General features: G+C 39.8%; 1 protein-coding gene across 6 annotated transcripts in view; it reads left to right on the top strand.

Moving 5' to 3' along the window:
- The window catches only part of schip1 (schwannomin interacting protein 1), a 214,553-nt gene that overhangs the window by 16,763 nt on the left and 179,765 nt on the right, over positions 1 to 18,025 (top strand). The window contains exon 1 of one of the 6 annotated variants that reach the window (XM_072255443.1): positions 9,447 to 9,527. The exons of the other annotated variants lie outside the window; for them this stretch is intronic. Coding sequence (XP_072111544.1) covers positions 9,489 to 9,527 — 39 coding nt within the window. The 5' untranslated portion in view covers positions 9,447 to 9,488. Of the gene's footprint in view, positions 1 to 9,446; positions 9,528 to 18,025 lie in introns of those variants that run through there. 6 annotated transcript variants of the gene reach the window in all.

Genomic DNA, 18,025 nt, shown 5'->3' with positions numbered 1-18,025 from the left:
AACCAATTTACTCACACAGCAATGTGACTAATAATGCTCAACAACTGTGGAAGGGCTCGAATGCTATTACAAGTGACAGAGGTGACAAAAAAGCGTAGGTCCTAGATGAGCTCAATGCTTTCTATAGTCACTTTGACCATCAAAACATGGAGGAACCTTCACAAACCCCCACAGCCCTCGATGACTCTGTGCTTTCAGTCTCTGAGGCTGATGTGAGATCACCTTTTGGGAGAGTGAGCCCAAGAAAAGCATCCAGCCCAGATGGGGGCTATCTGACCAAGTGCTGAAGACCTGTGTTGATCAACTAGTTGGAATGTTCAGCAATATCTTTAACTTCTTGCTTCGGTAATCTGAGGTACCCACATGCTTCAAGGATGCTTCAATCATACTGGTGCCTAAGAAGAACGTAGTAACCTGCCTCAGTGACTATCATTCAGTAACACTTGCATCCACTGTGATGAAGTTCTTTGAGAGGTTGGTGTTGAAGCATATAAACTTCTGCCTGAGAAGGGAATTGGAACAGTTCCTATTTACCTACCGTCATACCAGGTCCACAGCAGATGCTATTTCATTGGCTCTTCTCTCAATCCTGGAACATCTGGACAACAAAGATGCATACATCAGGATGCTCCTTATCAATTGCATCTCATCATTTAATACTATCATGTCTTCAAAACTAATCAATAAGCTTCAAAACCTTGACCTCAATACCTTGTGCAATTGGATCCTCGATTTCCTCACTTGCAGACCCCAGTCAGTTCAGATTGGCAACAACTTCTCCTCCACAATCTCCAACGGCACAAGAGCACCACAAGGCTGCGTGCTTAGCCCCCGCTCTACTTGCTTTATACTTATGATTGTGTGGCTAAACACCACTCAAACACCGTATTTAAGTTTCCTGATGACACCATGGTGGTAGACAGAATCAAAGGTGGTGACAAATCAGCATATAGAAAGGAGACTGAAATCTGGCTGAGTGGTGCCACAGCAACAACCTCTTAATTCAATGTCAGAAAGACCAAGGAGCCAATTATTGAACTCAGGAGGAGGAAACGGAAGTCCGTGAGCCAGTCTTCATCAGGGGACTCAGAGGTGGAGAGGGTCAGCAACTTTAAATTCCTCGGGTGTTATCATTTCAGAGGGTCTGTCCTGGGCCCAGCACGCATGTGCAATTATGAAGAAAGCACCTCTACTTCCTTAGAAGTTTGCGAAGGTTTGGCATGACATCGAAAACTTTAACAAACTGCTATAGATGTGTGGTAAAGGGTATATTGACTGGTTATATCATGGCCTGGTATGGAAATAGCAATGTCCTTGACTGGAAAATCCTACCAAAAGTAGTGGATACAGCTCAGTCCATCACAGGTAAAGCCCTCCCCACCATTGAGCACATCTACACCGAGTGCTGTCGCAGGAAGGTGGCATCTATCATAGAGGACTCCTACCACCTTGGCCATGCTCTCTTCTCGCTGCTGCCTCCAGAAGGTGCAGGAGCCTCAGGACCCACACCACCAGGTTCAGGAACAGTTATGATCCTTCAACCATCAGGCTCTTAAATCAGAGGGGTAACTTCACTCGTCCCATCACTGAATTTTTGCATCTCTGAGTTGCATTAAAAGTGTGACACTGAAAGCTGATAAAGGAATTACATGATGTAAATCCAAAGTTTTAAATATATTTTGGTTGTCTTTATCACAAGAGACCTTCTGAATTAAGGCCAGTACACACCAAGTTTTGAGGTTTGTCTGTTCTTTTTCTCCTCTCTCACTGGATGTAAGCATCACGGAGAAGATGAGCATTGAATGTGCATACCAGAATGCCCAGTCTCTGTCCTTGCAGCCAGGCTATGTCACTGGTCTAGTGATGTTTCCAGTCACTGATGAAAATGGGATATGTTTTTCTAAATTAATTTATTTAGGATTTGGGTATCATGACAAGGAATTCTAAATGCTGGTCATTAGATTCTTACTGGGAGTGGTCATTAATTAGCATTTGATTACTGTGACTATTGCTACTGTTCAGTCCATACTTGGATGTAGGTATAGACTGCTGCATTAACAAATTAGTCCAAGTGGAATTGAACTCTGTTCAGTTAACATTAAATGTCTGCAATTCTGATTTTCTGATCGAAGTTGCATCATTGAAGAAGCTGAAAATGGTGGGGCATAAGACTGTAGTGTGAGAAACTCTGATAGCCGTGCTTTTGAGCTGATATTATTAGCATCCACAATCACATCCTTTGTACCAAGTATTGGAAAGGTTTCCCTGAATGTCAGCAAATTTGACTCGTACTGTGCTTTAACAACTACCACCCATGGCTCTGACTTCTAGAGGCTGGTGATTAGCTCCAGCCTTACTGACAGCTGTTTGGCCAGAAAGACCCTACTTGTGTACTGTCTACAAATCAGGGAATTCAAATGAATCAAGGACAGTGGCGGCTAATTGTCTTTGCTCTTGCTGTGTGCTTGGGGACGGAGGCTGCCATTTTATGATGATGCTCTGCTCTCATTTTGTGAGTTTAAGTTGTTTGGCATGATCAGTGTTTTAAAGAGGACACAACGATGCTTCAGGTAATCTGCTGGACTAGAGATAATTTGCAAAGAAAAAGTTGTGAGATGTTCTTTGGTTGCATATAATATGCAGGTTTTTGACTGTTGGAGTCTGAACCTGCTCTGCATGATTCAGCTGGTGGCTGATTGAGAACAAACAGCCATAAATTACTAATTGTTAGTTACTGGGAAGAGGGCAATAAATGTTTGCTGAACTGGAGCAGAGCCAATAAAAAGGTGTTAATGGATAGACACATAACCTACAGCCAATGACACTGGAATGCAATATTTCAGTTGGTGAGAAATGAATATAAAAGCTTACTCTTCAAGTGTGCTGGTAACTCTGTAGAATACCAACTATTGTGGAGGCGAGATGCCCCACGGACATGGGAATTTGAAATGGGGCTACAAGGAACATGTGGCCAGCAACAGAAACTCCTTTTTAAATGGTATTCTATTTTTTCTGTTCTTTGACTGTTCATGGAAGGTCAGGAAAACCAGTCAGTTGTGTAAGTTCACATGTTCTTCTGTTGAGACAATGAAGTTACTTGTTGCTAAATACAGATTCTCTGTGTTTCCCTGATCATTATTATGAGGGGTGATTCTTGTAACACAATGTTGACCAACTGCAGGTCACCTCCTGCTGGAGCAGATCTGCAGCAGTTGCTGCCTCTCTAGCCCTACACTCATCTCTGGAGCAGCTGGACAGTAAAGATGCCCACATTAGACGACCATCTATTGACTATGCCTCTGCCTGCAATATTGTAATTCGAAGCAAACACATCACCAAATTCTGGATCCTGGCAGTCAACACCTCCCTTTGTAACTGGATCCTCAAATTCCTGGCCAACAGAGTGCAATCAGTAAGGATACGCAGCACCACTTCTGCCACCATTATTCTAAACACCAGTGCTCCACAAGGTTGCGTCCTCAACCCTCCTACTCTATTCCCAGTTCACTCACAGCTGTTGGCTACATTTTGCTCTAACTCCATTTGCAAGTTTGCAGATGATGCCAGTGTAGTGGGCCCATGACAATGAGCTGGAGTACAGATGGTGATAGAGAGTTTAGTAACATGGTGTCATGACAACAGCCTTTCCTTCAATGTCAACAAAACGAAAGAGCTGATCATTGTCTTCAGGAAGTTGGGGGGGGGGCGCTACACATGTTCTTGTGTACATCAGTGGTGGTGTTAAGGTTGAGAGCTTCAAGTTACTAGGTGTGAACATCACCAAGAGCCTGTCCTGTTCCAGTCATATGGATGCTACAGCCAAGAAAGCTCACCAACGCCTCTACTCCCTGAGGAAGCTAAAGAAATTTGCATGTTCCCGCCAACCTTTACCAACTTTTATCAATGCACTATATAAATCATTCTCTCTGGATACAAAATAGCTTGGCATGGCAACTGCTCTGTGTGTGACTGCAGAAAACCGTAGAGAATCATGGACACAGCTCATCACATCAAGGAAACTAGCCTCCCATCTGTGGTCTTTACTGCCTGTTGCCAGCATAATCAAAAACTCTACCCAACCTGAACATTCCCTCTTCTGCTCTTTTCCATCGGGCAGAAGATGGAAAAACATGAAACCACCTACCACCAGGCTCAAGGACAGTTTCTATCCTACTATTATAAAACTATTAAATGGTCCTCTACTAGGATGAAGTCTACCTCATTATTATCTTGCACCTTATTGTTTACCTGCACTGCACTTTCTCTGTTACACTACAATAGTCCTTCAAGTGTAAGTGTAGCAAATGGTCTCATTAAAACAACATTTTTACAGGGTACAGCAAAATAGATGTAGGGTTGATGTGACCTCTGCTGGTTGTGTCTAGAACCAAAGACCAGGGGCTCACAATTGGGAGGAATTTGTTTCATTACAGACTAAGATGAGATTCCTTCATCTGGGGGTTAGTGATCCTTAGTTGCTTGGTCGGTTATTTTTAGAATCAACTGTGTGGGACTGGCACAGATCCATAGTGCTGAGGTCATGATCTTACTGAGCAATGAAGCAGGCATGAGTGTGAAACAGCCTGTTATTGCATCTATTATTTAAGTTCTTGTATCTAAACTTAACATTGGAAAGTGCTTTGTTATAGATAATTGTATAAGATTTTATTGTAGAACAGAAGAAATCAACATCAGTTACAATTATTTGCATATATAACATTTAACTTTTGGTGTACTGATGTTAACAGAGCTTTGGGAAATACTTTGTGATCAGTAAATTATTCATTAAATTATGCAAGTGATACAACCTGTATAATTTCTGTTCCTTCCATCTCTTTAAAATTGTTAATTTTATTTCTGAGAACTGTCAGTAAGGTGGTAAGCAAGTAGCAAGAACTGAGTTAGTTTTAATGTTTTTAGGAGTAATGGCTATGGAAATGGAGTTCACCTGCATCTGGGTCCCTGACTTCTGACAGTTTTGGGATGAGTGCCTGAAGGTTATTGGTATAGGTGAGATAACAGGGGATTTGACAGATCAATTGAGAATGATTTTGGAGTTTGATAGCATTCACTCAAGAAATGTATGGCTGCAATAATTTGTGACCTTTTAAAAGGTCTCTGAAAGTCCTAGATTTCCTGTTTGTTATTAGAGCACAAGATAAGTCTCCCTGTTGTCAGTAATTGGAAAGTGCATTTCTAACACAGATGGCACTGGCTTTTTAAAATTTTTTTTTCAACTTTTATTTCTAGAAAATTTTTTAACCCCAAACTCTTGAGTCAGTGTTGGAGTTATGTAAATCATAGCTCACAAAACATAAAATTATTCATAAAATAAAAACATGGCAGAAATAAGTATCAGTATAATAACCATGTGTGCCTATTTTGACCTCTACTAACAGAAAAGGCTGCCATTCAGCCATATGCTTCACCACACATTCACCACTATTCTCCCCCTCAGGAAGCCTAAATATTAGCCCCATTCTTATGTGTAGATGTCCAGTCTATCAAACTGTTTGTAAGACATGCGTTCAAAAGCTGCCACTTTGGCTATTTCTGTGACCCACTCCTGAAATGATGGTTCTCCCCCCCCCCCCCCCCACCAAGTTCCTTCAATCTCTAAGTATAATTTGTCTTCTTATCGTTATACTTGTTTGGATCCAATTTTGAGAGTGTTTATCCCCAAGTAACCCAAGTGTGTCTCCCAAGACAAAAAGCCTAGGGCAGAAAGGGAATTGAATACCCGAAACTTCACCAATATACTTGTATATCATAATCCAAGATTCTTGAATTCTGGGACAGGACCAGAGCGCGTGTACTAAGTCCCCTTTATCCGCCTCATAACGCCGGCACTCAGGGGTGTTTTTCAACCCTAATCTACGTAACCTTGCTGGAGTCCAATAGAAATGGTGTAGGATCTTAAACTGAATAAGGTCTCTTGACATTGTTTTGACATTTAGGTATTAACTTTCCCCCTCAAATGAAGGATTTAGTAAAGGTAAATTTTGATCCATTATTGCAGAGAATTTCGTGTGATGTGGACAGATAGTCATCATTGTATTTGTCAATGTCAGGAAAAGTAAATGCCTTAAAGATGAATAGAATTCCAAAGATTAATTATCTGTTCAAATCGTTACCAGTTCACATATTTTAAGCAATTTGATAAAATAACTAAGGCTTTTATTTGGAATGGTAAATGCCCACGCTTAAACTTTAACAAATTACAATTGCCAGTTGGGGGGGGGGGGCTTAGGTTTGCCAAAGTTAATATATTATTACTATGCCTTTGCTCTGAAACATTGAGCACATTGGTCTCTCCCTCCGGAGAGAGCACCTCCTTGGTATCGTATTGAGTGTTCTGCTCTTCCTCCCATCCCTCCATTACAATGTTTGTCTATCAAGCTACCTCCTGAGGCAAGGTCTCTCCCAATTATATCGCATATGCATTTGTTTTGGAATAAATTAGCCAGAGTATTAAAATTTAATACATATTTGAATGAAGCCTCGAGTATCTAGATGAATCCAAAGTTGTGTATTGATAAGTCCCCTTTCTTCCAGAAGGAATGGCAAGGGAAAGGCATAATTAAATTGGGAGACCTTTATAATGGTGATAGTTTAAAATCTTTTAATCAATTAACCCAGCGATATGATATTTCTAGGTCACAATTTTGGAGATATCTTCAACTGCGTCATTTGCTACATACAACTTTTGGTTCTACACAGCAACCCCCACAAGTTGCTATGATACTGTCTACTGTACTGGCTGCATATGGTAAAGCTTCAACTTATTATTCAGCTTTAACACAAAATCTCCAGGGACAAAATTCTGTTGGGTCTTAAAAGAGCATGGGAAAAAGACCTGAGTGTGACTGTTGAGACAAAAGAGTGGGACAGAATTTGCAAAAGTGACACTGGCTTTTCAACGTTCAGTTCATTTCCAAGAACTTGAATTGGAATAAAGTCTCCTGTGCTTTATACCTTCCTGTCTGTTTTCTTGCTGTTTTCCTTGCTTTCAATTTTATTTCTTATCATTGCTTTCAGGATGACACAATTTCACACAACAATTCAAAGTACATTTATTATCAAACTATGTGTGCACAGTATACAACCTTAAGATTCGTCTTCAGCATTGACAGCCACAAAACAAAGTACCATGGAACCCATTCAATGAAAAAAAATCTCCCCTCCGCCTGCCCGTTAATTAAAACTGCAACAAACTTTTCATTAAGTTGTTTCCAGGTGTCGAATCCACAGTTCTGCTCTTATATCCAGACAGTAGGCTGAAAATATCCCTTTGCAGTAAATGAATCTTTAATGTCACTTAATATATTACCAACATTACTAATTTATGCTAGTGACAAAAATATTGATAAAATCTTCATGGCAATCTATTTTTGGTGATTTAATTCATCCAAAATAAGAGACAATTGATTACAGAAGGAAGTGTTGAATCTGCGTACAGACATTTGACAGGCAATCATTGCAATGAAGTCTGTGGATCATAATTATGTGTACATACAATAGACAAACATACCTCTTGAGACTTAGACTGGAAACAGCGATAGTCAAAGGCATCAAAAAGATGCTACAAATGCTGTCTCTGCACTATTCTCAAAATTCATCAGAAGGTTCAACACAACAAACATCAAGTGTCCTCTCCCAGATCGACATTCTCAGTATTGAGGCCCTGACTAAATTCAGTCATTCCTATTGGGCAGGGCACATTGTTCACCGCTAGACTCCAGCTCCCAAAGATGACATCTGACTCTGTTGTGGGAAGCGATTAACATGCTAACAGAGGAAAAGATTCGAAGAGAGAAATGCAGCATTCCCCACTGACCTTTGGAAATCTCTGGCCCTTGTCTAGTCAAATTGGAGAAGTAGCTTTCAGGAATTAGTAACCTTGAGTACCTGGTACAAAAGAACACTACGCAAACAACAGGAGGAGCACGCCACTTGCCCATCCATCAGGCGCCTCCTGTCCCATCAGTGGAAGTGTCTGCAGTTCCCACATTGGTCTCAAAACTGACAAAACTGGTGTGGCAGCAAATCATCCTTAATCCTGAGGGTATGCCTACTAGAAAATGTATTAAGTAATCAAGGCACAGTATGATGTGATCGACTCCCTGTTTTGAAGATAGACATAGCATTCTTATTTGATGTTACTTTGATTAAATGGAAAAAGAAAGCTACATTTTGAGAAGCAGGAAAAGAAATGGTTGGTGTACAGGAATACAGATGACGGAGCAAAGTTAGAGCTCAAAGGCACCACGTCTAGTGGGAAGTGATAAAAGTGATCACTTTTATAGGCAGTTTTGGGCAGATGGGGCTTGTCAGCCGTGGTTGGCAGATCACCGAGGCAAAGGAAAAGTCTGATCTCAAACCTCCGCTGCCTTCTGGCTATACCCACACATGGGGAAGACTTCGGGAGTAAACCCGGAGAGAAAAATCTGGAGTTGGAGTCCCTAAGGCAGTCCTATGTTGAGTTCAATGTTGACTGGCAGCTCCTGTGACACTGCTGGTACCAAACTGTATCGGTCTCGGCCATTCCTTTAGGTTCAACAGAAGCCTGGAGAGGGCTACATGGGCACTAGCTTGCTCTCCATATTGTGCTGCCAGGCTTGCGTATCTAATCGGCTAGATGCAACATCCATGGTTGACCCTGACTGACCAAGGCCTCACTATAGACAGTGTTCATTTATAAATCATACAAGTGCACACATCTGCAGAATCTTGGCAATTTTAATCTCTTATGATGGGTAAGATTGGAAATGTAGTTGTTCATTTTTATTTCCAACCTGCTGTGTCTCCAAGGTTATTTGAATAATGATATTGGAAGGTAGCACAACTAAATTTTGAGGTTTGATGTAACTTGGATTTCAGAGTGAAAATTTATTGATTCTATGTTATGGATTCTTTTCTGCTGTGCCCTCATTTTATTGCTGTAGTTCACAATCTTTGTAGGCTCAATCGTGGTTGATCAATGTACTTTGACTTTTGAGCTGGAGGGTTTTGTTGTATGACACTTTGCTCTGGGTAGTTATTGTTTCAAAGTTTAATCTTATGATTTTAGTATAGCAGATGGTGAATTTATCGAAGTACAGTTTCCTGTGCTTTGTAATGTTTCCAGTTCTATTGACATATATAACTGGCTGAATGTTTTGTTTTCTGATCATTTCATATAACATCTACATACTAGGTGTTTAACTTTTATTTTCTCTTCCTCCAACCTCGGAAAACTATTTTCTTAGTCATGTGGAATGAGACGAAGAAAGATTTACTATTATGATTCTTGATTATAAGGATCGTAACGAAAGAGAACTCTGTCAGTTCTTCACAATACTTAAGCAGAAGTTGAAGTGTAATATGATACCTACAGAGACCTACTGAATAAGGAACATTGGAATCAATGTCCCAACAAGCATAGGTCTGTTTTAATGTCTGAAAAGCTTCAAAGTGATTTGGTCCTTCGAAACATGAAATACTAAACAATGAATTTTCTCAAGCAGACAGCTACATCTAGGCTACTGGTGAGTTATAATTATATTTATTTATTTTCTGGAAATGTGTTGGATTATTGTGTAAGATGAGCTCATATTATTGTCTCGATGGTATTCGTAGGTGTTTCAGTTTGAGTAAAATACCAACAAGATCTGTTTGGACTTGCAGTAATTGTAACTCAGTAAGTTCAGCTGTTTTATATGAAATTCAGGAGACTATTCTTTTAAATCTGTGATGTTGTTATGCTGTAATAGATTTTAGAACTTTTTTAAGCAATATCAGAATTAATTTTAAGTGTCAATTCATGCAGAAATTCGTTGTTTGAGAGTGATTCACCTCATCTGCCTCTATATTTTGCAAAAGTGAGTCAAAGTAATGAGAGTTGTTTTAAGTCACAAGGCAACAAATCTGTTCTTAAAATATACTTTGCAAAGATAACTTGGGTGCAAGAATCATGAGTGGAAAAGTATGCTTAAAACAAAAGCCCGGTAAATAATGAGAATGAAGGAATCAATCAGAATTAAGGAATCAACAGGCACATTATTGCACATTTAGTTAGATTCTCTTGAAATAACTACAGTATTATGCACTATAGCACCTAGAAATAATACTTGGCAGTTCTCAGCAGGCACTTCTTTTTCCCAATCCCTGAGTATTTGACGCAATAGATCAGCACAGTATTAAGTGATTTATAACAGATTGAGCAACAGGGGACTAATGAGTTACTTTGTATGTGTAGAATTGTGTAGATTTGTGAAGGGTTCCAAAAAGTTGATCACTTATTGATCCTACGTTGATCAGTAAATGATCTTTTCCTCTGTTTATGTCTTTGCTAAGATTCAAGTTGAATTAATGATTGAAAGAGTTGGTTCTAACCCTGGTCAGGCTCATTTCCTGCTCAGAGCTAACTTAGCTGATCGCAGATGGATGATTACAGTGTGGTTCTGTGTCCCTCGTAATGGGAAGTGGAAAAAAATGGAAATCCCATTGCTGTCATACATTTGTCCAGCATCTCCCACACCATCCTTGCCAGCTGGAGCACATGTTTCATTAAAATAAAGGAAGAAGTTGTTTTTATTTTAGTTTTGGGAAGCCAATCTCTCCATTAAGCTGATCACCATTTTAATTTCTCCCCCCCTCCCACTTCCGGCATTCCCTTTATCTCCCAACTGGGATCTCACTGGATCTATGATATCTGCCGCCTACTCTCTTCCATCTCCATCCCAACTGAAGCATTGTCATTAGTTTTAGCTAGCATACTATTTGAATGAAGGGTGTGGATTAAAATTAATTGGACCCGGTAAGCAGTGCTTAATTTTAGACTATAACACTTGAATGTTGGTAATGTTATGTCGCATAATGTTTCCAGATCAGTTGCTGCACTGTCTACTTTGTTGACGATTCCTCCGTCATTGTCTGGATGCAGCCACCACCTGCCAGTTCTTGCTTCACCCCTACACTTTACTGTTTTATACTAGTTATCCCCCACTTTATCGCAGGCTTCTCTAGGGCAGGGTTCCTCCACCTTTTTCGCACTGCGGACCGGTTTCATATTGACAATATTCTTGCGGACCGGCCAACTGGGGGGGGGGTGGGGGGGTGGGGTAGGGGTGGTAGGGTTGCCAACAAACAAGAGTAGCAGTCAAATACGTTGGGTTTACCCCGAAAAAGACTACAATGACCATGAAGCCTTGCATAGGGACCAGTGCGCATGCCTGATGTGCGCATGCGTGTACGTGCCGATTTTTTTCAACAATTCGTTTTTGGCGATTCTGTTCGGGGAGGTGTTAATCACAAACGCAATATAGGTGATAAGTGGCTAATACACTCAATTTCGTTTCTAAAAGGGTTTATCTAATGAATTTAATATTAAGCACACAGCGCATATTTTCCTCGCGTGAATATAGTGATAAATCAATTATCAGGAGAGCTTGAAGTAAGTGTGGAACGAACTTCCAGTAGAAGTGGTAGAGGCAGGTTCGATATTATCATTTAAAGAAAAATTGGATAGGTATATGGACAGGAAAGGAATGGAAGGTTCTGGGCTGAGTGCAGGTCGGTGGGACTAGGTGAGAGTAGCGTTCGGCATGGACTAGAAGGGCTGAGATCACCTGTTTCGGTGCAGTAATTGTTATATGGTTATATAAGTCAATAGCATCATAACATTTTAAGTAATGATTGGATATTAAACACACAGCACAGCACATATTTTCCCCATATGAACATATAAAATCATTGCAACACACCAATATCACTGAATCAGTGGGAGCCCTGGGCTTGTTTTCCTGCAACAAGACGGTCCTATCAAGAGGTGATGGGAGACAGCGATACTCGAACGGGGTTCCTTATGTCCAGTCTATTCTGCAATTTAGTTTTCGTTGCATTCATTGCAGAGATATGTTGGAAATGGAAGCAACGTTTTCAGTGCTTTCGTGGCTATCTCAGGATATTTAGCCTTCAGTTTGATCCAGAATGCCGGCAGAGATGTTATGTCAAACATACTTTTCAGCCCGCCGTCATTTGCAAGCTCGGGGAGCTGATCTTCTTCCCCCGCTGACATGGATGACGCGTGTGTAGTGACCTCGCGTGCATTCAAGCTCAACAGTAGGCGTGACAGGGAATGAGGAAAGGTGCAGCTGACTGCTATCGCCAAAACATATCGTGTCCTCGCGGCCCGGTAGCACATGCTTTGCGGCCCGGTGGTTGGGGACCGCTGCTCTAGGGGAATGGAAGTAGCACATTGACAATAGAAAAATGGAGGGCAATGCTGGAGGGAAGGGTTAGATTGATCTTGCAGTAGTTTAAAAGGTTGACACAATATTGTGGCTGAAGTGCCTGTATTGTGCTGTATTGTTCCCTGTTCTACCAAATGCCAGTGTAGCAATGTCCTGTTTTACTCACCAGTAAGCTTGCTATAATAAATTTACAAACGTTTGCAATTTTTGTTTTTACTGTTGTAAATAATTACATTAACAATTATAACTAGGTGATTCCACCTATCACCTCCTGGATTTTGATATTGTTCCTACTCTCCTCCCACCCTCATCTGCTTACTACACCCCTCATCATCTGGATGCAGCTACCACCTGCCAGCTCGTATTCCACCTCGCCTCTACCCTTCACTATTCCCCCACTTTCTCACAGCCTTCTCTATGGAAATGGAGGTGGAGATGGTCAGTAGCTTTAAATTCCCTGGCATTAACATTGCAGAGGATCTGTCCTGGGACCGGCAGATGTCATCACAAAGAAGGCACAACTGCACCTGTACTTTTGTAGAAGTTAGCGTGCATTCGGCCCCTCACCAGAATGTTGGCAAATTGCAATACTTGCACAGTAGGGAGTATCCTATCTGGTTTACAGCCTGGGATGGAAACACCACTACTCAGGAACAGAAAAGGCTTCAGACCATGGTACATTTACATGAAGCACTGTCACAAAAAAACTTCATCATCCTCAGAGACTCTCACTATCCAGACAAAGCCCCCTTCTGTTGAACAGGAGGTACAGAAGCCTTGGGTACCACACCACCAGGTTCAGAAACAGTAATTACCCTTCAACCATTAGGCTCCTGAGTCGGTGTGGATAAATTCATTCACCACAGCTCTGACCTAATTCGACGATCTACAGACTCTCTTTCAATGACTCTTTACAATTCATATTTGCGGTATTATATTTATTTCCCTGTTTGTCTTTTGCACATTGGTGTTTGTCAGTTATTGTCTATTTATGCATAATAGAACATAGACAATTACAGGTCCTTCGGCCCACAATGTTGTGCCGAGCATGTAACCTACACTAGAAACTGCCTAGAATTTTGCTAGCACATAGCCTCTGCACTCTCTCTATAGTATCCACATCCTTTATGTGGTGAGGTGATAATTTTCTGTAAAATTCTATTGTATTTCTTTTCTCCTTGTAAATGTCTGCAAGAAAATTAATCTCAGGGTAGTATACGGTAACATACTTATACTTTGATAATAAATTTACTTTGAATTTGAAACTTGCTTTCCTGTCCAGATAAGGGGTCTCGACCCAAACTGTTCAGTCTATGGACACTACCTGATCCACTGAGTTCCTTTAGTGCCTTTGTGTGTTGCTTATTGTAAACTTCCCTTTGGTTGGGTTCCCTGGGAATTACCCTGGAGATTGGTCAAACTCTTTGCACAGAGAGCCAATTCCTCCCATCATCCTGGTCCATATTTGAACCAGTGTACAAGGAAGGCATTGCGAATGCTTCCTAAACAGCCCTCCACTACCACCTCTGACTCCTTCCACCAAGCTAGTTTTGTTAGTACTTTGCTAGCTCACCCTGGAACCCATTTTAAAGTAATTTCAGTAAGAAGTGAGTGTGTAGAATCGACAGAGAATAAAATCAACCTTTTCTTGCTTTCTAAGTGTTTTGGACAAGCATAATGTTAAAAATGGAATACAGGACAATTATAGTAAATGAAATACGGCAGATATGGAATTGGAACATGGAAACACAAGGTCTGGAAAACAAACCATGAAAAATGAAAGTGTAACCTTTCCCACTGAACATTGACCAACATGAGACAGAGTTTACTAATGTCTTTTGGAGGTTCTCTTGTATGAAACACTGATACTGTTTCTCTTCTCACAGACACAGTGAGTATTTCTAGCAGTTTCTATTTGTGTTTCAGATTTCCACCCATTAGTAGTATTTTTTCGATTTCCTGTTAACGTCCTGTTGTCTGGACATTAATCTCATAAGAGCACTGTGACCAGCACCACTGTGTTTTATTTTAGACAGCTAGGGTCCATGCTTGCCTGCCTTATCCACTCTTGCACGTGTAAGGAATTCTTGAATTAGCCTTCCCAGACTTGCCTGCCGTCACCACCACCCTAAACCACTTGACCAAAGAGGGCTTTTAATGTGTATACCATTGGTAGTACCTACCTGTTTTTAATTCCTTAAGAAAAATTAGTTATACTAATATTAACCCTTCTCCATTCAGTTATTTGACTTAATCATGTTAACTAAAAAATGCGTCAAACTTGTAGCTAACTTTTCACTGCACTGGGATGTTCTGTTGTGCTCCTATTTGATGCTTAGCTATTGTTCCTGCATGGATAAAAGCAGAAAACAAATGTATGCATGTTTCTGAGAACAGGAAATTATTTTGATGGATAGGATACGCTGACAAATCTTGTCTCTTTTAGTGTTCCAGTGATGCAGTTTTAAATTCAATATCCATTCGTAGAGCTAATTTATAGACATTCTCATTTATACCACAAATGTGCCATTATAAAGTGGTTTGTCTTGCACCACTGGAAATTTTATTGTGATTCAAATGTAAAAGTAATGTGATTGTAGGAGACCTGTGGTTAGAGTATATGTGGAATCCGAACAAAATATTTAAAATGTATGCGCTTTTTAAAAACAATCTTTTTTACAAAGACGTGCAGGGCTGCTTTGTTGATTTCATATGTCTTTTAGGGTGAGTAGAACCAAGACTGTCAGTGAGATTAACAAGCAACTTGGAATTTATGGCAAACTGCATTAAAATGGGAGATTAGTTTTCTTCGTGCAAATTTGAGAGTTAGTAATGCAAAGGAGCATGAAAAAATCTTTCCCTTGACATCCACGTTTGCATGACCCTGAATGCTTTGTAAAGTTACATTTTAACTGGTATTTGAAATTATTGTATTTCTGTAATGTTCACTTGCTTGCTAGGTTGAAGTGATACCTCAAATGCATTGGTAACTATCTGAAAATGCCTTCAAGGAAAAGGTAGCAGTATTGGGGTGGAGAAGTCCCCACATATTTGAATTCAAATAGCACTTTTTTTTTGCCATTATCATTTGCCTTTCTTTCTGGAATTGAAGTGTGGCATAATTGATGGAGTCGATAGAGAATTTTATCACAGTCAGAGGAAGCCTTTAGAAATTCATTAAAAATTTATTGTTTCTGCTTTCAGACCTTCAAAGTATACTGAGCAGATTATTTTTTCTTATCCATTTTAGTGTTTAACCTAAGCCTTAATACTCAGCTTAATGCTCAAATTCTGTGTTTCCCTAGAGTTGGAAACAAAACCATAAAGTGTACTCCTCCAAACTGTCTGTCAGGACAAGATTAAAAAAAGGAAAGGGGCAAAATTTATACATAGGAAAATAGATCAAAATCATTGACCCTTAACTTCCACTTTGCATTGTGCCCTGTAGATTGTTCATTCCAAACCTGATTAGGCTCATTTACACTTGATCATTTTAATGAATCTATTCATTTGGCATCAACAATTATTTGCATTTGTATATAGCCAGTCCCTAAAGAAAACATTCTTAGATGTTTCACAGGAGTATAATCATAAACAAACAAAATAGATAATCAGACTGGTGACTTGAGGTTTACTCGGGAGTCTTTCAGAAAGATGTATGAGACAGAGAGATGTCAGTGCAAGAGCCAGGGTAGTGGATTTCCTATTATTAAGGACCTAGGTTGATGCCAGGATAGTCACAAAATGGTCGGCTGAAGAGATTATGGAATGCACAGTGTCCACAGTTGGCGGACTATGATGGGTTGCTGAATATAAGGTGAAATCTGAAATTGAGTGGGGTGGGTAGATGAGGGCATGACGATATTCAAATCTTGGTGCACTGGGAAGGCAACAGTGTTTGTTGGTTGAATAGGGACATAATAAAATATTAAGCTAAGGCTTGCAGGCACTGAGGCAAATTTATAGTGTGTGAGGCTGTCCAGTATATTGGAATATACTTTGGAGGTAGGAAGATATGTTTGAAATTTCCAGCAGCAGACAGATTGGAGTCAAATGAATGTTATTTGTAACAGTAAATGCCAGGGAAGGTTAGCACTGAATTAAATTTGTGCGATGTTTGCCAGTGGGTCAAATCGAAACAGTGTGGTGAGGGAACAGAATTTGTCAGAGGCTGAAATTAATGCAATTGGTCATTGCAAGGTTTCATTGCGGATCATCCAGAACTCGACTTTGGACGGACAGTCGGACCACTTTATCAGAATGGAGGGTTCATGAAATTTGATGAAGATTAGGTGAAACAGAATCATCACAGACTTTTTAAAAACAATAAATTTCAGGCAAACAAGTGATGTTTGATCATCACTTCAGTAACGTGGGTTCAAATCCCTCCAAGTGTCAGGGGAATTTTATCTCCCCTTTTTCAATAAACCTGTAATTCATAAAAAAAGTCAGTTAATGTAAAGCCAGAAACTTTTGAATGGTTGTAAAACCGATCTGATTCATCAGTGTTCTTCAGAACAGGAAATTAGTCATCCTTACCTTGTCTGACCTCTGTGATTCAAGATCTATTGTGATTGTGCATTAACTTCCATCCTGGTTTAGGGACATGTCATTGTAAGAAACATTCATGTCTTGCGATCAAATAAATTAAAGTAAGTCGTAGTTGGAACTGTCTTATTGTTTCTATGTCTGTAATTTATAGTTGCTTTTATTTAGATGTTGGCCTTGTGCATTAGACTTTACTATGGTAGGTTTACATTGATATAAATATTCTTGATTCTGAAGTTTCTAACTAAAAATTAACTGATATTCTTTCTATTTCATACCATAACTTCTAGAGAATATCATAAATTTAGTGTTTACAAGGTATCTCCAGGATTTCTGTTGATTGTTTGGTGAAGTTATGATAATAGTTTCCCAAGGCAGTTTATTTATAGACATTCTATATGTAAAATTCTATAGGGTGCATTTAATATCTCCCATATTCTTGAATCAAATTCTAATTTAATGATAAATTAACATCACTGCTTGATTTACTGCTGCTGAAATATCAGTATATCAATATGTTTATTTTTATGATGAGGTAATATACCTAACTTCTAAGGAGCAGTAATGTGCTGGACTAAGTGCTGTTTCTGTAAACCATCATTGCTATCAAAATTTATATCAGTTCAAAACACCAAATGAAATTTATTTCTGGCTGAAGAGAATGGAAGGCTGTTCATTCTGCAGCCAACTTTTTGATCACATCTACTGATGATGGATTCTCATTTATGTAAGTGAGGGTGCTTTGTAATATAGTTTCAGAGAAGATTTACGAGGATGATTCCTGGAATGCAGGGGCTAACATATGAGGAGCGTTTGTCGGCTCTTGGACTATATGCATTAGAGTATGGAAGAATGAGAGGGGATCTCATAGAAACATTTCGAATGTTGAAAGGGTTGGAGAGAGTAGATGTGGAAAGGCTGTTTCCCTTGGTGGGTGAGTCCAGGACAAGAGGCCACAGTCTTAGAATTAGAGGGTACCCATTTAAAACAGAGATGAGGAGAATTTTTTTTAGCAAGAGGGTCGTGGATTTATGGAATTCGTTGCCACATACAGCTGTGGAGGGTGTTTAGGAGGAGATTGATAGGTATCTAATTAGTCAGGGTATCAAGGGATATGGGGAAAAAGCCAGAAATTGGAACTAGATGGGAGAATAGTTTAGCTATATAAGCATATAACCATATAACAATTACAGCATGGAAACAAGCCATCTCGGCCCTTCTAGTCCGTGCTGAACTCTTACTCT

This window comes from Mobula birostris, chromosome 4 (assembly GCF_030028105.1).
Source record: "Mobula birostris isolate sMobBir1 chromosome 4, sMobBir1.hap1, whole genome shotgun sequence".
In the NCBI taxonomy this organism is placed as follows: Eukaryota; Metazoa; Chordata; class Chondrichthyes; order Myliobatiformes; family Myliobatidae; genus Mobula; species Mobula birostris.
The sequence above is the reverse complement of the archived record's forward strand: the minus strand, read 5'-3'. Positions and strand labels throughout refer to the sequence as shown.